This window comes from Perissodus microlepis, chromosome 19, assembly GCF_051167445.1.
Source record: "Perissodus microlepis isolate ML-2025 ecotype Zambia chromosome 19, ASM5116744v1, whole genome shotgun sequence".
NCBI lineage: Eukaryota > Metazoa > Chordata > Actinopteri > Cichliformes > Cichlidae > Perissodus > Perissodus microlepis.
In genome coordinates, this window is record NC_140479.1 from 9666540 (window position 1) to 9692169 (window position 25630).

Genomic DNA, 25630 nt, shown 5'->3' on the forward strand with positions numbered 1-25630 from the left:
GCAGCTGCAGTCAATTTTCACACTTCAGATCTCACTCTTTCTTAATGCATTGTCAGTGTTGCCTGGAGGAGCTCGAGCAGGAGGGGGTAACACTGAAAAGTTTGCCTTCTCTGTGGCCTTGCACCGCTGCAGGAGTTTTAATAAGCACAAGAACTCTGCAGAAGCAGGAAGAGACTGTGAGGAGTTCAAGTTAGTGAAGAGGTGATGTTTTTAAATGTGTGTGTATATTTTTTATTTTTACACTACATTAGTCTTTCAGTTGACCTTTTTTTTTGTCATCACTGATCGGCCTGTGAGGTCAGCTATATGTGTCTTTTGCTAAATTACCACTAACTTAATGCTTTATGGATTCTGGAGGTCAGCTTTGAAGCCAGTTGTGCCCTGATGTGTCCTAAATCATTTGAAAACAACCGAAGCAGGAAAAGAAATCGAGTTGTGTGAGTTTTCCAAAGCAGACAGATGTTTTACTGCTGCAGAGGTGAGCTCTGATCCACCACCTCTTTGTCCTGCTGTCATGTCCTGACGTGGTATTAAGAGGGTGAATTTATGATTAGGCCTTAAGTGCTTCACTGAGGCAGCGAAACGGCGTCTATTGAGCCACCGCAGCGATGATTTACGCAGAATAAGTCTGATGTCGAAGGCACAGGGGGGTTTAGCCAAGAGAGTTGGACTTTCTCCCTGTTAAAGACGACTAAATAGATTGGTATCGTTTTGGAGTGTCACCATGTGTGGGAGAGGTGTTGAAGAGGAACCTTTACAGGTTTTGAAAGGTGACTTGGTTTCAGTTCACTCTGTCAAAGTTTAACAATTTGTCATCTCGCTCTTGTACTTCAGAAGGCTGCTGTCAGAATCAACTTCAAATCAGCTGATCAGGCATAAAAAATGGGACAGAAAGTGCCCACGATGCCTCCTGTAGAACATTTTAGTCGAACAGAGTTTAAAATATGTGTGGAGGAACGGAGCGGGATTTATTTTGGTGTGTGTTCCTGTGCGCACTGCGCAGTTTGCGGGTTGAAATTAAGAAAACGATTGCACGTGGGCATTTTGGCATTTCTTCTCGGCTTTCCCAAAAGGAGCAAAACCAGAATGAGCCACGAGCTCATTGTGATTTAGTAATAATTATTGTAGCACGAGGAGTTTTGTTTGGACATAAAGTTCATGGTGTCGTGTGCGGCTTCCTGTCTGTGTGAAAAGCGTCTTGAGACCACGTGTCCTTTGGAAAATATTTTATTTCGATAGACAACAACGATATACACATACAATCAAAGCGCTATAAAAGCCAACATTTAAGAAAAATAACTTGTCCTTAAAAAAGATTGCATCTAAGGTAAGAGCTTTACGTTTTTTCCTCTTTTTTATTTTTTTATTTTTTATTTTTTTTTACAAGAGCTGTGGAGATTGAAGATTAAAACCCGACCCACGACATTTATCACAACTCATAAATTTGACAAAAGGAAACAAAACAAAAAAACACAAAAGATTTGGCTATACGACATGTAAACTGCCAGAACGATTCACAGGAAAAAATCACGACAAACACAATAAGTTACATAAAATAATTAGAATAAATAAATAAATAAACATATGATGACAAATATTGCAACAATTTTCAATAATAATAATAAAATATGTGCCAGCATTCAAATTAAAACAATCTATGTTGACTTTTTTTAAGGCAGTTATACAGCGGGATTTGGATGTGTACGTAGGCTATTTCGGACTAGGCTTATTTGTATACTAAAGGCATTTGTGGTTCTACTAAACAGGGAATTCCTCAGTCACTCTTTTTTTTTTTTTCTCCATCAACACAAAGTAAGTTCTGTCATTCACAAACTAGCGTAAAGCTACAGTGATAGAGCAATCGCGGCCGGTGAAGTCAACAGGCTTTGATGGGGAAAAGGATTTCTGAGAAATTTAAGACATTTCTTAGGTCTAGAAGCTATCGTTGAACATGTGCTGTCCTAGAAAAATACCCTTTAACAGTCAAACTAACGCTTTGTATTCGTTTTTTTTTTTTAATCTTGATAAACTAATTTGAGAAAGAAAATCTCAAAATAGGCCTATATGTAATTCAAATATAGAGAGAAGCATTCAACAATCACTGATTGGCATGGAAAAGACACCACTTAAACATTAAACTGCCCTGCCTTTCATTGGCCTAAAGTTATGGCAGTGAGCACAAACCCTTTGTGTTTTCTTTTCTTTTCTTTTTTTAACCCCCAAAGCCACTTTTCTATCCGCTTCTTAATTATTATTTTTATTTAATTTTCCCCCATCAAAGGCACGAGTTCTGTGTTGTCTTTAGCAGGCGGGGCGCACCGGCATTTGGAGCAGGATCACCTGCCTGTTCTCCGAGGGGTGGCACTTGTTTATGTGCCTGGTGAGCCCTGGCGAGCTGTAGAGGGTGGCGGGGCAGTATTTGCACGGGTAAATCTGGGAGGAGTGCATGAGGCGCAGGTGTCTCTCCTGGCCGGCCCTGCTGGTGAAGCTCTCCCGGCACACCGGGCACAGCAGGCAGTCCACCGGGCTCAGATTGAGGGGGCTTTGGTTTGAGGCTTCCGCTGAGGATGAGGATGATGACGCTGATGAGGTGTTTGACTCCGGAGCCTGCTCTGCCGGGCGGTCGCTGGTTTGAAACCCGCGCTCCTCCAGCACTTTCTTTTGCAGGGCCTGGTGTCCCATGATGTGTTTCCTTAGGCACGCCTGCCGCTTAAACCTCTTCCCGCAGAACTGGCAGTCATAGCAGCCATCTTCAGAACCCGATTCGGACAGACCTGGACTCGGGGTGTCTCTGTCACTCATGTCTTTGGCTTCGTCGGAGACTGACTTGACACCTAGTGGTGGCATTTTGGCCATTTCAGGTTTGATGCCCTGCGCGGGTGGCATGGCGGGCGCGCCGGTGGTCCGGGGTTTGTGCCAGCGGCGGTGAGAGGCGAGGTTTGCCGGGCAGCTGAACATCTTATCGCACTCAGGACACCGGTACTCGACCCTGACTATGCGGGAGCACTTGTGCTGAGCCAGGGAGAACGGATCCGCGTACGCCTCCTTGCACAGCTGGCACACGAACTCCCCCAGAGGTTTGTTTCCTGCGGAGGACTGAGCCCGCGGCTTCATCTCCACCGGACCCTCTTTGATTTTGAGACCAAGCACCGGAGAAGTCGTCACCTCGTCTTCAAAGTTGAGTTTTCTAATGGCTTTGGGTTTTTTGGATGCGGCTTTAGATTTGCGCTCCGTTCCATCAGTTGCGGGTCTTTTGGTGCCGACCCGGTTGCTTGGTCCTGGGAGGCTGCTACTGCTGGTGGTGCTGGTGCCGCTGCGGCTGCTGTTGCTGGTGCCGATTTTCAGGTCGACCGGGGCGTACAGGAGGTGATCCAGACCGGAGAGGGAGGCGGGTGTTGGGAATGACTCGGCAGAAATAGGCGAGCCCAGATTGAAACTTCGCTCGAAATATCCCCTGTCGTGCTCCTTGCTGATGGGCCGGGTGGGGCTGTAGAGGGCTTGGCACACGGCTTCTGGGTTGCCGAACTGTGCCGGCTTCTCCATTCTTGGCACCGACGCGTCAGCTGCGGTGAAATCCGGCGATGCGGAGGCGCGGTCCGGACTGGACGCCACTGAAATCGGCGGGGATGGGTCCGTGTGACTCGGCAAGGCAGCTGGGGTGGGTGGCTCCTGGAGGTCATCATCGTCTGACCGAGTCCTGTAGGAAACATGTGCAGATTTCTTGTTTCTTTTTACCAGGAATCCTTTGGGCATCTTGGCGAGGAACGGCGAAAAGGCACTTCGGGGAGGTGGGTAAAATCTGGAGTATCCAGGTTTGAAAAATATGGCAACACTAGAGGCTTATGGGACTTGATTTCCCCAGTATATCGATCCCTATGTTGCTGAAATGTTTTCGTCTCCAAGGCATAGCTCCACTCTTTTTATGCCGGAATGATGCTATTGTTCTCGCCCCCCCTGTTGCAGCATCCCCGACCAATCGGATGAAACCAAGATCCCAGTGGGTTTTATTGTGGGAGGGCTCAGATCCTGGGTTTGCTGGATTTCGTTGGAGGATGTGCAGATAGCTTAGCAGATGTACTGGCGGTTTATTACATTAATGTGTGCGCTCTGCCCCTCCCCGACAGAGGCACACGCCGGGACCCTCCTCTTTTTACGGTCTGATGGGCCCCTACACAAATGCACACGTGCCACTGCTTTGTGGTTCTCCTCCGGGGGTCCCGGAGTTGCCAAAAGGAAATGTCCGTCACCGCCACAATTATCACAATTTCGAATTAAAACTGGGTGAGACAAGCTTGGTTAAACAGAAACCCAAAGGTGTGTTTCTTCCCGTGTCCGCTGTGGTGCTGGTCAGAGAGGCGGCTCGCCTCACACACGGCTGTAAAACTGTGTTTGCAGTGCACAGTCATCCAGTTTGTTTTAAGGCTAAACATTTTTTCTATCCACGCACTTGACTCGTTTACGCGTGACCTTTACGCGCGTTCCGCGGGCACATCAGTGAACTAAAGACACTTTTTAAAGACCTTTATTTTGGTCTTGAATAAACACTACAGAGGGAGTGTTTCTTTATTTTAGGGCACGTGTCTGTCTCGGTAGTTTAACTCGACATATAAATCGGTCATCTCGCTGCATACATAAGTAATAAGAAGGCCCTCTAGTCTTTGTGCACAATGGCTACGTCTGCCCGTGCTTGGATATCCTGTCTCTCTTTTTTTCTGTTTGAAAGGCAAATTGACCTCTTAACTGTGAAACGGGACTCACGGCCAATCTGGCCCACAGCTAGACGCGTGCTGGGCGGAATCAGTGCTCCAGACAAAGAAGGCCGAAGCCGAATTTCGTGTTGGGGAGAAATGCTGCCCAGATATTCAGAGCTAAAATGTGGCTGATGTAGCTGCTGGATAGCCCAAAAGTGTTTTCGGGATGTTAGAAGTTGAGTACAATTCTGCTGGAAGAAGCTAATCTAAGTTTGGATTGTGTCGAATCCACGTTTTTACAAACTGAACGGTTTGATTTACTTTCAAATGTCTCAAAGCAAAACTCAGCTTGAGTTAAACTGACTCATTTCGCAGCACGTCTCCATCTAACAAAGACAGACCGCACTGTTGTCTATTTCTCTTCCCCGTCAGCGCTCTGTGATTCTCTCATATTTTGTGTGCAAGTCTTCTGTTTTTTCGCCATAATGGCTAAATGTATGCGGCAGTGCGCCACTTGGCAGAGTGTGCATTCTTTTTCCCTTTCAGTCAGCAGACCAGGGAGGAATTAATCTCCATCATCGGACATTGTTCCCCTCATTTGCATAAAGCTGCAGTATGACCAAGTCAAATAATTGCACAATCGGAGCCGAGCCGCAGGCCTGTGCCTTCCTTTCAATAGGCCTCTGTGCCCCGGTGCCTCCTCACCTGCCTGAAAACACACCGTTATGTTTGTTGGAAATGGTTAAATGATAGATTAGCTGAATAATAATGTAACAAAGTCTGAAATGCGCACGAGGCAGACTTAAAACTGCGGGAACCTTTAAATTATTTCAGTAAGTGACAAAGTTTGACCACGATTTTGAAGTTTCTCTGAGAATCACGTTTAAACGTGTCGTTCATCTAATCGTAGCTGTTTTTTGTTGGGTTTTTTGTATGTTGTTTTATTTTCACGGGTTTCATCGACTGGCCCAGAGGTAATTATAGATTTTCTCTAAATGAGAAACTTCTCTAAAGCCTGATTTCTGTCCCTGCTGCATCACGCTCTCCTCCGCCGCTCTGTAACTGTTGTTCTTTCAGTCTGCGCGTCTATTAGTCGTGGTTTGTTGGGACTACAAGCTTTGATGGCATTTTAACGAGTTCCTCTTTCCCCCGAGATAATTTCTGTGGGGCGCATGGGCCGGTGTGTTGGCCTTGGCCGTACCGACGCATGCGCGTGTTTGCTCAGTGGCGCGTGCTGCCCTGCGCGGACGGGAAGCATAGGCGCCTAATTAGCATACAGCTGCAGCTGCTTTAACGCAGGCCCAACTCCATCCTTTTAACCTTATGGCATGCTATAGGAGTCCACTATTGCTCGAGTTTGCCTCTTTCATACAGGTTATGATGTTTATGTTGAAATATAATATCGGTAAACGTGTAAAATATATCAATAAGTACATTTTAGATGTTTTTTTCATTGAGGTTAAATCACATTTCTTTGCTAAAGGCACGCTTTGTTTTGTTTTTTGTCCATCCTTTTGCAAATAAGCTCTTACAATGACTGCTAAACCTTTGTAGGCCTGTTAGTTTATGGCTTAACTGCATCACCAGAAGCCTGATTTGAATACTGGTCCATTTCTGAGATTCTGGCTTCAGAGCTCAGCTCTTACTTCATTGCACCACCTACAGGATGACGGGTTAAACTCGGTAACAAAGGCAGAGTTTACCTCCAGTCACCAGAACCTAATGATCTTTTAAAAGGCATCACCACATAGTTTGTGTTCAGCATTACTCGTGATTACAGACGGAGCTTTGGAGCCGTTTGGTCATGTCACACAGATTGGATTACACTTATTCTCGCTGTAGCTGTACAGACACCTCCTGTACATCCCTGATGAATGATTGCCTCCATGTGCTGTGCCAATCAAAGCCAATTTGAAAGTGCAATAGGACGTGACTGTAATTGGTGCTCACTACAGGGCCACATTCAATGCACTGTCAATCAATTATTGTAATGGATTAGCTGAGCTCCTATTCTGGCTGGTTGTAATCTGATAGAGGGCTTTTTCAGCACCATGGAGAGAGCCAGCGAGGGACCCAGATTTAATCAGACTGGCTGTGGACACAGCACAGCCTCGGCTACACAGCCTTTGTCCCCAACGCTGAGAGCAGGCACAGACCAGCAATAGAACAGAGATGCAGCAGAACAAAAGAGCCTAATGAAGCCATTGGGTTTTTTTGTTTTTTTTAATATCCTTGTTCAAAACACACAGACACAATTTTTATCAAGGGAAACAGTGTTTTACTTCACTCTTGTCCAGTCATCTGGCTTCACCGGCTCCATATTCCTCGACTTATTCAATACCTTCAAACCTCTCAGCGACTTGGCATTCTCATATTTTTCAGACCTTCACCCTTACGCCCTTCACAGTTTCAGCTGCTGTTCTGACTGCTCCTCACTTCAAACCTAACACCACGGGTGCCCGATCTTTCAGCTGTGGTGCAACTCATCACCTCTACACCTTCGCCAGCTCGACTCTTTTTCACAGTTCAAATCTCAGCTCAAAACCTGCCTGTTTTCATTTGCATATCAGCTGTAATCATCCTATTATGTTTTACTTTCTCAGTTATTTTTATCTTTTAATAGTGTTCTTGTTGTTTAGCGTTGTGTAAGATGACCTCGAGTGTTTGAAACACGCCAACGGATGAAATGTGTTATTGCTTTTGTCGTCTCTAGCTCTAAGTTCGTCCGTGCGTTTTCCCTCACTGTGGGAAAATAAATTTATTTTTAAAAATAACTGCAGTTCTAAAACACCTTTGTATTCCGGTTTCCAGATACTGACTGTAAACTGAAGGATTTTAGTGCTTGAAGTACTTTGTTTGACGGTCACATCTCTAATGCGAGCTAACACCTTAGTTTCCTGCTCTCTGACCAGAGATCATCGTGGCTGTTTTCACAATTTGCGTCCCGTGTGACCTGGAAAACCATCTGTAGGCGATGTGGGGGAATTCAACAAGTCCCTGCGAGGCAGGAGTCAAACTGCTCCTGTAAAGAGCAACAATAGTAAAAGGTTTGTGGAAAAGAAGTCAGACAGTAGAGCCAGAGGATCAATGGGGAAATTGGCTGTTTAGCAACGAGTGCAGCACGGAGGTCACTGTCTAGACTTTAAAGTGTACTTTGGATGGATGCCCATGAGACCAGGTTACTGTGAAAAGCCCCATAAAGTGGTATAGCTCTGAGCTTAGACTAATGGACCTGGTGGACCTGACTGGGAATGTCCCTGATGCCATCTGTACGTTTGACGGTGATGCTGATGACTTTATGACAGCACAGACAGATGTTTTCTGGTTTTAATGACATTTCTAAAAAGGTTCTGTGGATCTAGCTGGCAAAACAGTCTTTTTGGAATATAGCCGCAGTGCATCTTTAGAGGGGGATTATGATGACATCCAAGGCGAATAAAGGAGAACGCCACGAATGCTTTTAGTGTTTATATCAAACATCGTATGATCAGACATGTGAACAAAGGCTTCAAAGGGACAACACCAGATTTTTTCCCCCCTTGTAAAGAGCCTGTTATTAAAAGGAGGTCTTTCTGCATATCAGGCATCAGTTGCTGGAGTCCCAGGGGCATGTTTAGCTCTAATTTACTCATCAAAAACATCAGTGTCTCTCAATAATCTCTGCAGTCCATTGGTTGTTTGGGGTGGAGTCCCCTGTCAGAAAGCATGCCCTGGAATGTTAAACACTAATTCACCTCTGAGCGGTGGAGGTGGATAAAGTGATTGTTCTATCTGGGAGCTGATTAAAACAGGCTCTAGCCCGTTTCTCCCCTCTGCGTTCACCTCTGACGTCCATCACATTCATTTCAGTATTCATGAGTGGATGAGAAAGCCCAGGCAGAGCGACTGCCGTATTACAGATAATAAGGCCAGCGGGCACCACATTCACTGCCACAGGTCCCCCCCCACCCCACCCCTGCCCCAGCTCATTCAATTACTCTACAAGAGTTCTCTGAGGCACAGCTGCACTATGGGGGTAAAGAGGAGCAAATTGAGGTACATTCATGTAGAAGCACACGCACTCACGCACCTCACAGATACAAAGAAGTGGAGGAGGTACGCACACGGCAGCGAGAGCAGCCAGCGTATAAAGGATCTCACTGACAGGCATTTAGCTTAGTAGTCAATACATTACACAAGTAGACAACAAAAAAGGCTCATCCTCTCTAACTCACTGGCTCCCTGAAGATTATATTGATAATGACTCTATAAGAGAAATGAAACCAAGGCCATTCCTCATAGACTCCATATATGAGGTTGCCATTATCTTGATGAAAGTGTAGACAGCAGCTGTATCATCTACGAGCATGAAAGATGGACTCTGGCAGACCTAATGGGCCATATCCGTTATCTATTGATTATCATCCATTCATCTAAAGATGCATTAGGGCCGTGTGAAAATCTCTGTTAAAAACATAACTGCCTGCTTCCTGAATTATTTACAAAGTTAGGTTTTAAACAATGGCTCTAAATGCGATTGTCCACCTGGTGTCATCACTCAAGAGAAGACTGGCTGCTCTCCGTGGTGCTGAACTTCTCCCCTGGAGTTTACAGCAGCAGCTGTCTCGTAGAGCACTGAGGTCTGTAAAACACTTAATGTGTAAATCCTGCTCTCAGTGCGCCAATAAAACACCCATTCTTCCACTGTGCGTGCTTTGATTGGTTTTTAAAATTAAAATTATACATAATACTTTTTGGAAATTCATGTATTTGCTCATGTCCCTCACAACGATTGGCCAAATCTTTGCATTTCTAATGGAAATGTTTGGCTTATCTTAGTAAAGCACAGCGCTCTCCTTTTAAGTACATTTATCCTTTTGTTTGTATCCTTTTGTTGTAAGTGTTATAAGGGTAAAACCACAGCCTGTAACATGATATCGCGAGTTTAGCTGTTTCCCTTGCTTTCAGCTTTTCTGCAGCTTCATATTTACTTAAATCAGCGAGAGTGGTATTGATTTTCTTTTCAAACACTTACTCTAGCAACTTAAATTGTAGGCTACAGAAAAAGATGAACGTAGCCACCGTGATGTCTCCAGTCAGATTTGAAGCTTTATGCTGGAGCATCTTGGATTTTTTGTTTTTAGCGGTGGATCTATGAAACTGAGGAAATCCTAATGCAGACTTGTAAAAAGCTAATGATTGAGATCATCGATTCAACAGGAAAGCGTTTAATAAGGTCATAAATTAAGGGAGCGAGAAGGTCATTTTCACATAGATTTCTATACAATGCATCTTTTTTTAAGGAACAAGAGTCGCCCCCTGCTGGCAGTCAGAAAAAATACAGATTTAGGGCACATGTGCACTGGCTTCAGTGCAGCCTGTAGTCTATGTTTAGTGAGCCTGTTTCACAGACATTTCTTCGAGTATTACGGCCACACGTTGACTTTAACAACGTAACTCTGCACGTGTGATTGGCAGATTTTTTACACCAAATCAAATGTGTTTCGCTCCTTAGATGAATGTGTAAACCACTTTTTCTTTCATTAATATAATAAATGCTATGTCATCATGACATATCTTTGTCTCCTGCTCTCACAGTTCTCCGCTGAGATTTATCAAAATCTAACAAATGCACAAGTCTTGGAGACATTTTGAGCTCAATTATCAAGTCCACCCTTAACACATGTACATTTCTTGACATTTGATTTGGGAATTTTCCAAACAAAGAATTCACAGAATTGGTACACTCTTCATTAGATTGCATAATTTGCATTCTCTTGTAATTGTGCTGCTTCCTTGATTATTAAATGATCACCCTAATTAGGGAGCATAATAGGGTTAATCAGACTCTGCTCGTCACACTTATTATTCCTCCAAAAAATGAAGGAAAAAGATACAGTACTTGATTAATTATATCAGCCTTTTCATCAGCTGGGCTACCATCCTCCTCCCTGAAATTAATATCATGTTGTAAATGGAAGGAAGGAGCTGGCCGGACACAGACAGATGAAAGATTTCACTCAAATTAATTAAGCACTAATTATGCGGCGGGAGTTGGGAGCAGTTTGCATAATGAGCTCTATCAAAAGAGATCAGTCATGAAGAGGGACTGTAGAGTTTCTATACAGCCTTCAGATCATACAGACACACCACTGCACTGCACGAAGAGGGCTAGCAGAGAAGTGGGAAGAGGGTTAAAGCACTTCGAGGCTTGAGTCGTGAGGTTGAGGAGTGTTTTGTTTGGTTTGTCAACATGCCGAGGATCAGAGCCTTCCTCACTTGTGCCACAAATATGGATTATTCCATTCTCACTTAAAGGTATCACATCTGTCCCGGGGCTGTGTATGTAATTTTTTTCTCCCAGCTTAAGAATGAGATGATGAATTCCCCGGTCTGGCGAGAGGAAATAAGAACAGAATGTACCTATAAGTCCAAGCTAATCACAAACAACCTGCATCCACACTCGAGGGAGCTTTAAAGACCCTAATCACCTCCCACTCCAATTCTTGTGGTGTTCTGTTATTGCTGATCAGGGACTACACTGTGGCTATCTATTTAGACAATGGGAAAAGGGATTACATAGACAGAAACTCTAGGTCTAAATCGCCTGTTTAATCACTGCAACTGTGCAGTCTGTGGAGCCGAGTTACTTGAACTGATTTGTGCCATAGCAGCAGCAATCATGCATTGGCTAATCAGGGTGCACAGCCCGGAACTGCCCTTCAAGGTCTCCGAGTGGAATTACAAAGACTATGATTAGTTAATCAAATGAAGAACCCAATGTCCTTTCTTTATTTGTGTATACACCTTATCTAAATGGAAATTGTATAGCTGAGGCACTTCCAGAAGGGCACATCTACATGTGAATGATCCTCCTCGAGTCCTTGGCACTGAATGCAGAATAAGATCTTTCACTCCCAATCATCGTGTTATGGCATTGTGGGGACTTTTACATGTCTGAATGATATTTGTTGTCGATGCGCGTGCGAATTATGCAATCACTCCGTCTGTTGTCGAGTAAATCACAAAGCAGTAGACGGCAACTCTTTGAACGCTCGTGATGATCTGTGGCAGAATGTCAAGACTATTACTTTGAGAAAGGAGAGGGGGGGAAGCAGACGGACAGCTTTCTGATTATGACAATAAACAAAAAGGAATGAATCAAATGTGCAAAAGGCTAGTATGTATGTATGTATGTGGCACAGAGATGCTGTATGTAAGCCTTTAATCATGTTGGGTGTCTGCTAATCAGGTAGCCTCCTCTCATTGTTTCCTACCAGAGTCCAGATGATCTTTCCATCATCTGGATTCACTTACTGGTAATATCACAAATCTGTTGTAAAGACAACCAACCAACACATCAAACAAATACACCAAAGATTAAAGTTGTGTTTAAGCATCTATATGTGTTACTGATGCTCAGCTCATCTAAACTCTCTCCTCTCAGCACACAGAGATCAGAGCGACCTTCCAGGACTGGTGGTGCTATGGTCCAGAGAATTGATTGGTCAGTATCATAACCTGCTCCAGAAAGGTTATCTGGATAAGATCAAACCCTGCTTTGTAAAACTGAGCCCTGTTCTGACAGTAAATTAAGAAAATATTGAAAAAGTCACCATGTGGAATACAGAGTTCTGTTCTTTAACTCTAAAGGTGACCATTTTCACGTCATCATTTTAGCTTTTCTTTTATGATCTGCTGACTCATATCTTAATGACCGGCAGTAGTGGCACATCCATCCTTTTTGGTCCTTTTGGACACTACTGGGTTCCATGATTAACCAAAGCAACGCCATGCTGGAACCAACAGGACCATAAAGTCATCAGGAATGTGCTTATTGAGTTCGCTCGTCAAAGAAGCCAGTGTTTAAATTTCCGTAAGCTTCTACACTAAGGACTTATTTTTGCAACTACAGGAGATTACAACAAATGTAGATTAAGCCACTTACTTCACTTGTCTGACCCAGAAGTTAGGTCCATCTTTCATATACAGTCTATCGCCTGGTTTTCGTCCTTCTGTAATACATTTTTCTCCTGGACATTTTTACTAGTTTGCATTAATTTGCTAATGCATTAATGGCTTGTGTAGGTTTTCTCTGCACAAATACATTTTCTGTTATGTTGCTTTGTGACTCACCTAGTTCATTTAAATCAGATTCAAAAATTATTTTGAGTCATTTTCACTATAATCAAAACATCTAAAACTCCGGTAAAACCTTCACTTGAACTACAACTGAATTTTAGCATCAACAGTCAACAACATGCTACATTTTAGTTGTTTCCAGTTGCTTTTAAATAACAAATATGTTCTGGGTTCACTACATGGTGTCCAAGAGTGTCCAAGTCCAAGCTGGGAATGCCATAAAATGGATGCATCCGTGTATCTTTTATTGAAATGCTCGTGCTAATGAAACAAGAATTCCAAAGGATGCTGTAAGAGTGTCGTCGACTCGGCCCAGCCAAAAGCACATTATCATACACAGCTATTAAATGCGCTCTTTTCTTTTAGGTATTTGAAAAGCGTAAAATGCTTCCCCATATTTCCCCCCCACTATTTATCACTCATAACTGTGCGCTGAATTACATTTAGATTGATTTTAAATAAAGTCATTTTTTAGTGTTAAAGCTTTCTCTGCCTTCTGTCAGACATGCTGTTTGACATTGTGACTCTTGTTCGTAAGGAGAAAAGAATTTCCCTCCATTGCTTTGTGATAACTTCCTTCCAGGGCCAGCAGACTTGACCCGCACACTCCTACTAGAATCACCTCTATTATTAGTCCATGACAGCAGCCCCGTGGAGGGCGGGGGCCTCCCTGAAAGGTACAGGGTCGCGGATGTCCCAATCCATCTCTGTCTGCCAAGCGATTGATTGTGATTTAGTGCACGGGGCAGGAGATGGTGGGGTTCCTTTCTGATGAGCGATAGGTGGGAACCCTTTGACTCCCAGCACATGGCAAGCAGAGGCAGGGCTATGATGAGGGGTCACAGGCAGCTGGTGGGGGTAACTATGGTGGGTAGAAGCAAGGTGGGGGTTGTGTGGATCACAAGATAGAAGATGTCAGAGATCCAGGACAAAGCCCCTCTTCCCCAGCAGACAACCAACCGCCCGAGTCCATCACTTTACCCATCTATCACCCATCCGGCTTTGTGGGCAGCATAGCAGTTGCCTGCTAATTGTTCATCATCAGGGGGATCCATCATCAGCAACGATCAGTGTGAATAGAGAGGGGCAGGGAGGCCACATCAAAAAATATAAGGCCCTATGAGGGGCGTCGTGCCAGCTGCTTGAAAAAAGTGGGTTTATCCCACTGAAAGGATGAGTGACATTACCACCCCGGATTTACCTCCAAGACATATGAACACCAAGAGTGTAAGATAGAGCTGATTGGATGCTTAGAAATGAACAGCTTCTTCATTTTTTGGATTCTGAATCAGGATTTTTCCAATATTGTGCTCTCAGAAACTCTGGGGACATACTGTGTCTGCCTTGATTAGGAGACTAAAATATGGCCAGAGTGAAGAGGATATATTTGATATCCTGTCAGATGCTCCAATTTCCCAGTTCTCCTCTAAATATCACCGACCCCAGACAGATATGCATAATACACAATATCTGACTGGAAATCAGAGGGAAATGGCTTTCACTTTTTTCTTTTTTAATTTCATTTTTAAATCTCAGTACTCAGGAGCAAAGTTCAGACAGAAAATATTCATCCCGCTGTTTTTTTTCTCCCACTTCAGGCCTGGTGTGAGACACAAGCTGCTCTAGGATGGATGTTAAGCCCAGCCGCAGCCTCGCTTCACTGGGCCGCTCCGGCAGCTTAACTCCATAATCAACCTGAGACCAGCTTTGCTAGGAAATACACTGCACGTGTTAGGCTGCATTTTTATATAATGAGGGGGGTTATCTGCTGTTTACTTTTTATTATCCACCCAAACATCCATTAGCCGTTCTCGCTTACCCTTTTAGAGGGTCGCGCAGGGCTGGAACTCCAAACACAAACGCCGTAGCCAGCCAAACCCAGAACCTTTTTGCTGCGAGACGCACTTCATACCATCGTGATTTATATATTTTTGTTTTTGTCCATTTAGATTTTATCCAAAAACATTGTTGTCTCAAATACATGTGACCTTAATATTATGAGGCCAGCAGTGAATAAGGCCAGCATATTGTCAATCACAGGAAGTTGTGTCAGCCAGGTGAATGTGTAGCCAGTAACCTGAGCTGCTGTTGACAGAACAGGGACAGGTGCACCAGCCAAACTAATCCATACATGCATGCCAGACACAGGTCATCCATTAAGGCAGATTGATTCAAAGCATTAAAAGACTGTTCCTCAACAATCCCTGACCCGGCCTTACCTTTGCTGTTGCCACGATACCAAATTGCAGTAATTCAAGATGGCCTGAACTGGAAAGGGAAAGGAATGTTCACTGTTTGCCCAGCTAATGCTGGAAACATTTTGTCACACAGCGGCCGAGGGAACATTTCTGGAAGTTTTGTCTGAGCTTTAGAAAATTAAAATGAACTGGTTGGTTTAGCATCTGATGTATTAGATATAGAGACTCTTTATTTAACCCGAATTTCTTGCTGCAGAAATATCGAGTACCTCGGGCTCGTGGGAGGACTTAGACCCTGCGTGGCCATTTCACATAACAGCCTTGTATAAAGACATATAAACCAGATTTCACTTTGATTCAGTGTTATTATCAAGCCCACTCCTATGAGGCCCCAAATGCCAAATAAAGGTTTACTGGCAGAGGCTAGACATCTGCTGCTTTCTGATTGGTTGACAATGCAGCAGTAGTCTCACCTGTTTTCCACAGCCCAGTGCATGGTAAACACCCTGAGTCAGACCTGCAGGGAGAAGGAGCCCATCTGGTCAGCAGCATTAACAACTAGCTCTTTAACAATGGCTTCCAGGAAAAGGAGAAGGGCACAACAGGCCATATCAGCCAATAAAAACAGGCTATGCATGACATTTAGCACCTGATGTGGGGCTTAGCAGTATACAGGTTACCTACTGTCCACACCAGCCTCTGGCAATAAAACAAAAGTCAATCTCACAGAGCGAGGGGGATGCTGTGCATAAAGCTGCCTGTTTCAGCTGTTGATCTTATAAAATCTGTATAAAGATGCACACGGAGCATCAAGGAAGAGGATCATTTTCATATAAACATCAAGCAGCATAAAAAGCTATTTTTTTCTGCTATGCACAATAGTTTTCAAAAAGCTTTGCAATAATCAAACGGACCGTGAGAGTTAATGGATAGGCTCGTTTAGAAAGATGAAAAACGTGAAAAAGTGCGAGACAGATAAGAGGAGAAAACCACGTCTACTTCTAGATGTGGAAGTGGACGCATATCTACAGAAAACCACTGAGGAGGTTATTTGACTAAACAGTGCCATCTACTGTTCTGCTGTTAAACTCTGAAACTGCAAATGTCACATTGCTGAATTTGTGATCACACCAGCTTCCTCACTGCTCTACAAACAGTTTTTCATTATTGTCAAACCTCCTGTGGAGCTGAACTAACGCACATTGCTACAAGAGGCCGGACAGGCTAGGAAACGGAGGCACCTCGGGTTTTTAAATATCTGATCGTGTCTGTTTTTTGCAACTAGGACGCAGAGGATGGATGCAAACTCTAAATAAGATCTAGGATTTATCAAGAGGGATGTGAAGACAGAAATGCTCGGGGTGGAGTTTGAACAGCAAGCAATGGGCTCTCTACAGCTGCTGGCACTAATGAGGATAATTACCCCCGTAATAACATTAGCCTATCTGAGGGAATGGAGGGGAAGGACAAGTGGTTGTGTTTGTGTGTGGGAGGGTATTCAAGCTTGTGTGTGTGCGTGCGTGCTCGTGCCTTTCCTTCTATCTCACTTGCGGTCTCTCCCTCATTCCCTGAATCTCAATATCTCTTTGTTAGCCCACAATAATTGTATTTGGGCCTCATATCCGCCATATCAGATTCGAGTTTGTACAAGGTAATTAGCAGAGGAAGGGAAGCCTCCACACCAGGAGGACAAATGCCCCCATGACATCATTCTGGCTCCACTCAGGAGGGGAAGCTTTTCCCCCTCGCTCCCTCTTACTCATCTTTCTTGTCATTCGGCTGTCAAGAAAGCGCAATTAATGGGGGCAGACTTGTAGTAACAGGCAAAAAGTTGATGACATTGAAAAGGAGGAGAGCCGGGATTAAGAAGATAAAGAAATGAAGAGATGGAGGAGGAAATGGGGTGGAAAGTGATTTGAGATGAGATGGAGGGCTGTGTTTTTGCAGCAGGCCTGTAATCTCCAATCAGCTTCTACTAACAGACAGCAGGGGAAAGTTCTTCGGCGTTAATGCAGCTTGCCATTCAGAAGGAGCCGGTGTATCCAGCTGGGAGTCGGGGGATGAGGGGAGGATTAACGGGCACTCAGGTGGAGAGAGATGAAGAGAATCAGACGGAGACCCCGCGGATGGTCACACCCTCTCTCCCTCCATCTCTCACGCTCCTTTTTATTTTTGATGAACAAATGTACTCCGCCGTTTTAAGAGTGGAGTGGCGAAAGAAGGAGGAAATGATGGAAGCTTTACTTTAGGGGTGACTTCTCTATCTGTTGATGATTCTAATTTGGATCTGTCCTCCAGAAGACAAATCAAAAGCTTCTCCTGTATAGTGAAGGACCTGGATCTAGTATCTGCCTGCCGTGAAAGAACATCCCAGATTTTCCTTACAGATCAGTAAAATATGATCAGACAAATTTAAAAAGCTCCACAACGTAGAAGTGATTTACTCTTGTGCTCTAATGTATCATTGTAAAAAAGTCAACTATATGCAGAAGCATTGCTGAATTAGTCATTCATCATATCAAATGAAGCACGGCTGACAAACATCATGTCTTTTAATTTTATTTATTTCTTTTTTTGGCTGATCCCATGTGCTGGTTGAAACATTTTTTCCTGAAGCCTCCTCATCAGCTGCTCCTCTAAACAGACTTAAATTAATGGCAGGTAATCTGCAGATGCCAGCTGTGCAGCATCACTGCCTTCCTCCAAATGATCAAAGAGTTCTTCCTCTTCTTCCTCGTGGCTACACGGCCTTTCATCGACTTCATCTTTGCAAAGAAGATTTAAAAAAAAAAAATAGAAATAAAATATGTATGGTGTAGTTAAAATAGGTTTGCCATCCAGCTGAGAACAGTTAACAGACCTTGTTGTCTGAGAACTCACTTCTCTGAAAGTATTGTGGGAGATGTGACAGCAGACTCCTGCAGCAGAGCGAGTCTGTCTGTCTCGAACAAGACTGAACAGAAATGGGACTAAAAAGATAAAGAAATGAAGAGATGGAGGAGAAAATAGGATGGAAAGTGTTTTGATAGACCCTAAGACAATTTTGTGTCTTGGCAGTTTAAGTCAGTGCAGGTGAATGATGGTGCAACACATGTGAGTAAGGTCTGCACATTTTGTTGCTACTGTGTCATCTCAGCTTTCAGTCCAGTTTTGTTTCAAACAGAGGCTCTTTACTGAGGGATGATGGAACATATGACTCAACGCCAGCTTTTCTCTCTTTAGTAAAAATAGATCTGTTTCTCCATCTGCAGTAATTTATATTTTGTGGTATAGCTATTTTCTGGGACCTTTTCACACTTCCATATCCATATCTGAAAAACCTAAGGTAGGGAGAGCACTCATCCCTGCCTGTACACGTACAGTTAGGCCCACATGTTTTAGGATAATGACACATTCTTTGTAATTTTGCCTCTGTAAACCAGTAAAATTAGGGGGGGAAAAGTTTCACTGTCCAAAAATCTATGGATCAAAATGTACACAGACCCCTCGCAGAACAGGGGATTCATAAATAACAGACTGTGAGATCAGAAATAACATGAATGACATTAAGTCAGTGTAAAGGCGGGATGTAAAAAAACAGCTTGCAGAGTGTGCAACAACTGCATGCAGGTTGAAGCAGCTTAAATACTTTATATTTTTGCAGATATATTGAGATAGCACAAGTTTTCCTGTTTAAATTGATACTTCTCTGGTTAACTATTATACTTTGACAAGATGATAGTCAAACAACAGGTAACAGTTAACAATGTAAAAGCGTATTTTATTGTAACCTACCTTTTAAGCCACATGGATCATTTGGTATTCCAGAAATAAAGGGTCTGGTATCTTTTACAAAGTCATTTTGGTGATTATTATCCAGTGTTTGAAAGCTCACAGAGGAATTTGTTTTCAGCAGAACTCTTGATGATAAATATGTGCAAAATCAGTTTTAATATTCTTTAGTATTCTTGATTAGATGATTTCTGGATGAAGGGGTGTTAAAGTGGCACAGGACACAGTTTAATCTAACAGAAATTCTTAGTGGAACACTCAGTTGTGTATAAAAACTGAAGGTCTGCTCAAACCTGAACAGAAATGTTGGGATCATCTCCTGTCAGGAAGTCCGTCCCTGTCCTCCTCCAGTTCAAGTCTGGAAGAGGGTAGGTGGCGCTCTCACAGCCAAAGGTGATGTCACTCCCTGGATAGCTGGAGAGATTTATGGGACCTCAAAGGATACAGCAAACTGCAGTAAAAGGAAAGGAACACCCCAGTGTTTAATCGCCTAAAACTGCTCCGTGTCAAGATAATAATGCATTTACAGTTTTAAAATATGAACTTTCCTAAACTATGATGTATGAAAAACAGAAGTGCATTAACTGGAATAACAGGGTCCCCTCCTGCTGAGGTTTATGGTTGTGTTACTGCTGCTGGCAGCCTCTCTCAGCTGGCAAATACTGGGGTGGGTCCACCCATCTGAGCCACACACAGGGACTTTCTCCTGGCACACACATGAAGGCTCTGGCTTGGTCCTGTGTCCCCTCTTTGGTAGTTTAATCTGGCAACCAAGGCAATCTCCACAGTGGTCGTATAACTTCTAAGCTCCATCTGGGTCACGTTACACGTTTGCACACAGCATCTGTAAGTGTCCTGCACCCAGTCTGCAGAGCAGCTGTCCGGCACTGGAGGGCAGAGGTGCTCGTCGCACTCCCTGCAACCCTCCACCTCCTCCCACAGCCGCAGACAAATATGGTGCTGGGTCGGCAGCCCGGGGGAGCGTGCAGCCTTACATCCATGCATACATAGACACAAGCAAAGCTGAGGCCTGCTGCTAACACACATCAGTGCACAAAGTCAAAAATGAAGTCTAAAGTAACCAACTGAGGCCAGACAATGTAACTGCAAAATGGCTGCAAAATGAACCACATTCATAAGAGAGACTGCATTCCTGTTTTTCTGCTCTCTTACAGTCAAACATGTTCCTCCTCCTCTGAGTTTTAAATGTTTCCTTCTGTCTCCTCTCCTCTGTCCTCTTCTGAATGGTTGATTTAGTTTTTTTTATTAATACCATTGAACATTGCTGAATTATATTGCCATGCTCATGCCCCTCCTTTGAGATTTCTTCATCAGCTTCGATTCCTTCCTAACAAAGAGATGGAATTTACAGGGAATGAAGCGAGCAAACTTCATCTCTCAGGTATCTGTTTCCTTTTTTTCTTGCTTTACTCACAATTCTGCTGCCTTTCATCGTGTGCCAGTGAGACAGGACTGGAAACTGGGATTTACAAGAGCTACGGGAGATTCTGCGCAGTCTGCAGGTTTCAGGTTGAAGAACTTTTGTCAGCTATGAAATTCATGTCTCTTAGAATTATGACTGAAACTTTAACAGATATAACTTACATTCAAGGTGCTGTATCTGACCAGTGAGGAAAATCATCATGTTTAGATTCACTAAAACTTGAGGTCATTTTGCATCTGCGTGTTTGTTTTTTGTTGTTGTTTGTTTATTTTTACAGAGCCTGCTATTATTTTTGGGATTTGAAATGTTAGCCTGCAGTTTGTGTCTTAACCCTGTAACACTACCATATTTGACGCATGGGTTCTCTAAATCAGTGTGGTTTTATTTTAATTTCTCAGAGAGTTTAATAAATACTCCAGTTTACAAGAAAATTGATTTCTGGCAACTATTTCACAGTACAGGCATTAAGGGGTTAATATAATTGATTTCAGCTTCCTAAAACATGTTTTAAAGTGTTCACTGAGATGTGCTGTGTAGCTTAACTGAGTTTCATAGGCTGCTGTGTCATAAAGACACTGGTGACTTAATTATTTGGGTTGGAGAAGGGTTCGGTCACCAGCAGACTGGGTGGAGGGCAATTTGTTCAACCACGTCTTAATGTCATTTGCTTAAATCAAATCCATAAACATGCTATAATAATACGTTGTAATACTATATCATATGAGGCATTTAAATGCTATGAGGCCTGGTTTAAAAGCCTTCTGTGTTTGTGTTTACTCCTGCGAAGCTGCACTGCCGGTAAGTCTGGTGTTTAGGTAACGTGGCACTTTTCCTTTCGCCATCTAGTGTGGCTCTGCGCGTACACAGAGGTGGAGGCTCTGCACAAACGCTTCCTTGTGTAAATGGAAAAGAGGCGTGGCTTACCTCACACGTCACGTCGCTCACGTAGCACGGCAAGAGGGTTGGAGATCCGTGAAGTTAATGAAGATGCGTCATTAAAATCCGTTTGATGCTTCAAAGTAAGAAATCAATTTGTTTAATGTTCCCAATAAATGTTAATATTACATTTATAGAAGAGCACAGAGGCTGCACATTTAGGGGTCACCCCAACAGATCATCTGCCTCACCTTTTCTCCAGCGTCCTCCTCTGTCACCCCAACACTCTCCATCAATGAACCTGTTTTCCTCCTCTAGCTGCATCTAATATATATATCCAGTGTTCCTCTACTGCACATGTCTCAGCCCCATCCCTCTAACTTTAACTCCAAACCTGAGCTGTCCTTCAGGTCACTAGCACCCTCGCCTCACATAAGAAGGTTCTGGGTTTGAATCCAGTCTGGGGGTCTCTGTCTTGAGTTCGCACGTTTTTCCTGTGCTTACCTGGATCCTATCTGGCTTCCTCCGACAGACCAAAGACAATTACTAAAGTAAGTAAATAGGTAAATTTTGGTGAATTAGATTAGCAGATGAGAATGGATGGATGGACTGCTACTAATAAACTGATGGCCAGTGGTGTTAAAGTATTTATCAGTGTAACATTAATGGATGTCAGAATTTAAGGAGTAAAGGAAAAAGCAACAGACCTAAAACTAAACTAAACTGAGATGGACTGTAAAGAAGTCCATCAGTTATATTTATCCCATATGGTTTTACAGAAGTTGGTTTCGCTTTCTTGAAACTAAAGTGAATTTACCGTTTGTGCTTTTATTTTGAAAGTAGGCGTATAGGAAGTTGTCTGTTAAACTTTCGCTTGACTCCGCCCCACGTTTTACAGGAAGTAAAGAAATGTCTACAGGAAAAACTAGAAGACTTCACTGAATGAACTGACGGATAAACCTTCAACATTCACCTCTTCTGCTTCTGCTTCCGACAACGTTTATCAAGAGTCTCCACCGGAAACGCCTTTTCATCTCTCAAAGAGAAACGGTGAGTATTTTACAGAAACTCTAAATGAAAGTGAACTGTTGTGTCATTTTAGCACTTATTACTTAGGTTATGTTTTTATTCTTCAAGTAATATTATCAGTTTCGGTTATTTAGCCTGAAGAAGCAGCTTTTACTTTTTTCTCTTTTTTAAAAAAAAGCCTTTAAAGTTGCTCTGATCCAATATTTCATCCATTTGAATTAACTATAATATGTGGAGTTCTGTAGAGAGATAAAGTATAAGCCTTGAGATATTCTGATTGCTTCCGTGGAACAAACAGGATGTCTTAAAGCTGAGTAATAACTGGAACTGAGTAATAAAGTTTCATCATACAAAGTGCAGGGAAGTTGTGGCCTGTTGGAAAGAGAATATCACTCTCTCGAAAGATAAGATGGCTCTTAACAATAGCCAGTAGTCACTGACGTGTTATTCTTCGAGCAATATAATTGTTTCATGTGGTTGGTGAAGGCTTGAACCTGCTGACGTGGGACAATACAGGTGTGTCACTTAGCTTTAAACAGGTGTGTCAGGATAAAGGATCTCCTCATCCTCCAGTCAGGGTGGCATAGTTTTGCTTCCACTACAGCATTCAGACTGAGAGAGGATTTTGATTGACTTGATGTGATTGTATCTTTTATCCATCAGACCCAAAGAATGGCAGAGAAGGTGCTGGTCACAGGTGGAGGAGGCTACATCGGGAGTCACTGTGTGGTGGAGCTCATTGAAGCAGGCTACCAGCCAATCGTGGTGGATAACTTCAGTAACGCTGTGCGAGGTGAGCTCACCAATTAAGAGCTTTTACTGAGAAAATTACTGAAAAAATTGTAGGGTCTACCTTACAGTAGCGCCTTATAATTAAAATTGAATTGAAAAATAATCAGCGTGATACTTAGACCTTGTGTGTGTGTGTGTGTGTGTGTGTGTGTGTGTATCCATCGTGTTTTGGATTGAGGAGAAGGGAATGTGCCAGAGAGCATACGCAGGATAGAAAAGCTCCTGAAAACCAGCATTGAGTTTCATGAACTGGACCTCCTCGACCGCCCCGGCTTGGAAAAGCTGTTCAAAAAGGTCAGAAAGTTGTTACACTTGGTTTGTTTTTCCTAATTATTCATCTGCATCTGCTACTGTTTTAGAGAATGCCAACAGTGTACACGCTTTGATTTGTAAAGTCAGTGTGTTTGGGGTTGTTTGGCTAAAAAAAACCAGCCCAATTTCTGCTTTACTGTTACACACATAAAACAATCAGCAATAAGATAAATGCGCCACCATTTAACTTTTTTAGCCTTTGTTTGTTTCCTTAAAAATGTCCCTGCTGACCTGCATAAACTGTCATGAAAAGCAGTTCATTTGTAGTATTTGCATGCCTTAAATCTGAAACCGGCCTGTGTCACACATGTGCTTCTCTGTTTGTGTGCTGCAGCATTCCTTCAGTGCTGTGATTCACTTCGCGGGGCTGAAAGCTGTGGGCGAGTCGGTGGAGAAGCCGTTACTCTACTACAAAGTGAACCTCACCGCCTTCATGAACCTGCTTGAGGTCAGTCAGTAGCTCCTGGGTAAACTGATCTCAGATCTGCACTTTCAATCTTTGCTCTGCACTCATTATTAATCCCTGCTCTGACCTTATTCTGTGTTTGCCGAGCGCACACCCGTGTGTTCATTTGAAAATGAGCTGATAAATTCTAAAACCGCATCCTTCTCATATGTTATGCATGTGGAGCTCATCATAACAGCCAGAATCAGCCTTTTTCCCTCAGCCCTGAGCTGAATGCGTGTGTGCTGTGGACTGCTGACTCGCTGGCCACTGATTGTGTGTATGTGCCATGTTTATGTGTATCTGCATGTGCCCCAGGTGATGCAGGCTCACAGAGTGCGCAATCTGGTCTTCAGCAGCTCCGCCACAGTATATGGAGACCCCCAGCGCCTCCCCATAGATGAGCAGCACGCCGTGGGAGGCTGCACTAACCCCTACGGGAAGACCAAGTACTTCATCGAGGAGATGGTCAAGGACCACTGTAAAGCTGAGAAGGTAAACTCAGAAGAAACACATTCACAGACGCGCACACTTCCATCTCCTGAGTTGTCTCATTATTCCTTCTCTGTGGGCAGGACTGGAATGCTGTGCTGCTGCGCTATTTCAATCCAATCGGAGCTCATTGCTCCGGTCAGATAGGAGAGGACCCTCAGGGTATCCCTAACAACCTGCTGCCATATGTTGCCCAGGTATCTAAAGTCTCTGCCAGATGCCACGCTGTGCTCATCATAGTGATTGTGTTTCAGTCTTTCATCTGTCTCCATGAATCACTTGACTCCGATTTGCTTGCATTGCTTAATTTAGGTCGCCGTTGGGAGACGAGAGTGTCTGAGCGTATATGGGAATGACTACGACACGATCGATGGCACAGGTAACGGAAATCACTGCAAATCACTGCACTTGCTTTGAAATAGCACTTTAAATAGCAGCCAGGTACTCGGTACCATGAAAACGAGGCTCCTTTCTCTTTGCAGGTGTGAGAGATTACATTCATGTTGTGGATCTGGCAAAGGGACACATAGCTGCTCTGAAGAAGCTGAAGGAGGACTGCGGGTGCAAGGTATAACAACTTGGAGCAAATTTCCATCACGACCATTGTCACATAGATGCTTTAGATATTTATTAGTGTGTGTGTGTGTCTGTAGGTGTACAACCTTGGGACAGGAAAAGGCTACTCAGTGCTTGAGATGGTGAAAGCCATGGAGAAGGCTTCCGGAAAAGAGGTGAGTCATCGTGGTTACTGTGAGAGCTGAATCATGTTTATAGTCTGTTTTCTAGAAGTGACGCAAAGCACGACCAATCTGGCACTGTGGAAATACCTCTGATCACCTTATTTTTCCATGTAATTAACATAATGTGTTTTCTGTTTAGATCCCATATAAGATCGCCCCTCGCAGAGGCGGAGACGTAGCTTCCTGCTACGCCGACCCTCGCGTAGCTGAGAAGGAGCTGGGCTGGAAGGCTCAATTTGACCTGGAAAGAATGTGTAAGGACAGCCACGCTGGAAAATCTGATTCTTCTCCATGACTGCTCTTCTACAGTCAAATAAATGCGTTGTAGTATCTCCCGTATGATCTCTGTGTCTTTTCTTTGCACTCCTTTCCATACAGGTGAGGACCTGTGGCGCTGGCAGTCCATGAACCCCACCGGATTTTCTAACGGCACTTGCTGACGCAACCCGAGCAGACTGTTGCTTAAAAATCCTGTTTTAAAATCACCAAAGGGAACCACCAGCTTCCTCATTGGCGCAATGACACATAAGACCTCAAGAGAAGCTGCATTGTTTTTATTTTTGTTAAACTCTAATGATTCAGCTGACTACAAGAAGAGTATCTAAATGTCTGTTTACTCTTTGCTGTTAGCTCAGACTTAACAACTGATATTTTCTCTATAAATGTATTGATCTGTGAGCCATAACAATGAAAGAATAAATTAATTTTCTTACTGAATA

The 25630-nt window shown here is 43.5% G+C and overlaps 2 protein-coding genes across 4 annotated transcripts; one reads left to right on the forward strand and one right to left on the reverse strand.

The window, feature by feature from the left end:
• Positions 1-1211: 1211 nt before the first annotated feature.
• Positions 1212-4052, reverse strand: insm1b (insulinoma-associated 1b). Its single transcript, XM_084914977.1, has one exon. The coding sequence runs from the start codon at positions 3751-3753 to the stop codon at positions 2302-2304; it is 1452 nt and encodes a 483-aa protein (XP_084771103.1). The 5' UTR covers positions 3754-4052; the 3' UTR covers positions 1212-2301.
• Positions 4053-14450: 10398 nt separating this feature from the next.
• Positions 14451-25630, forward strand: gale (UDP-galactose-4-epimerase). Of its 3 annotated transcripts, none has more exons than XM_084914981.1 (13): positions 14451-21244; positions 21501-21652; positions 22000-22151; positions 22794-22923; positions 23101-23216; positions 23569-23682; positions 23998-24174; positions 24255-24368; positions 24484-24550; positions 24654-24739; positions 24825-24902; positions 25051-25165; positions 25290-25630. In XM_084914981.1, exons 4-13 carry the CDS (start codon positions 22803-22805, stop codon positions 25349-25351), a joined length of 1050 nt encoding a protein of 349 aa, XP_084771107.1. In that variant the 5' UTR covers positions 14451-21244; positions 21501-21652; positions 22000-22151; positions 22794-22802; the 3' UTR covers positions 25352-25630. The 3 variants fall into 3 exon arrangements, with proteins under 3 accessions (XP_084771107.1, XP_084771108.1, XP_084771109.1); XM_084914982.1 differs by having other exon boundaries at positions 21512-21652; XM_084914983.1 differs by having other exon boundaries at positions 14462-21652; positions 23104-23216.

Bases quoted from the DNA above. Each gene is read 5' to 3' on its own strand.
- insm1b (XM_084914977.1), bottom strand. From the start codon at position 3,753: ATGCCCAAAGGATTCCTGGTAAAAAGAAACAAGAAATCTGCACATGTT.
- gale (XM_084914981.1), top strand. From the start codon at position 22,803: ATGGCAGAGAAGGTGCTGGTCACAGGTGGAGGAGGCTACATCGGGAGT. The intron at 23,217-23,568 runs GTCAGAAAGTTG...TGTGTGCTGCAG, and splicing joins TGGAAAAGCTGTTCAAAAAG to CATTCCTTCAGTGCTGTGAT. The intron at 24,369-24,483 runs GTATCTAAAGTC...TGCTTAATTTAG, and splicing joins TGCTGCCATATGTTGCCCAG to GTCGCCGTTGGGAGACGAGA.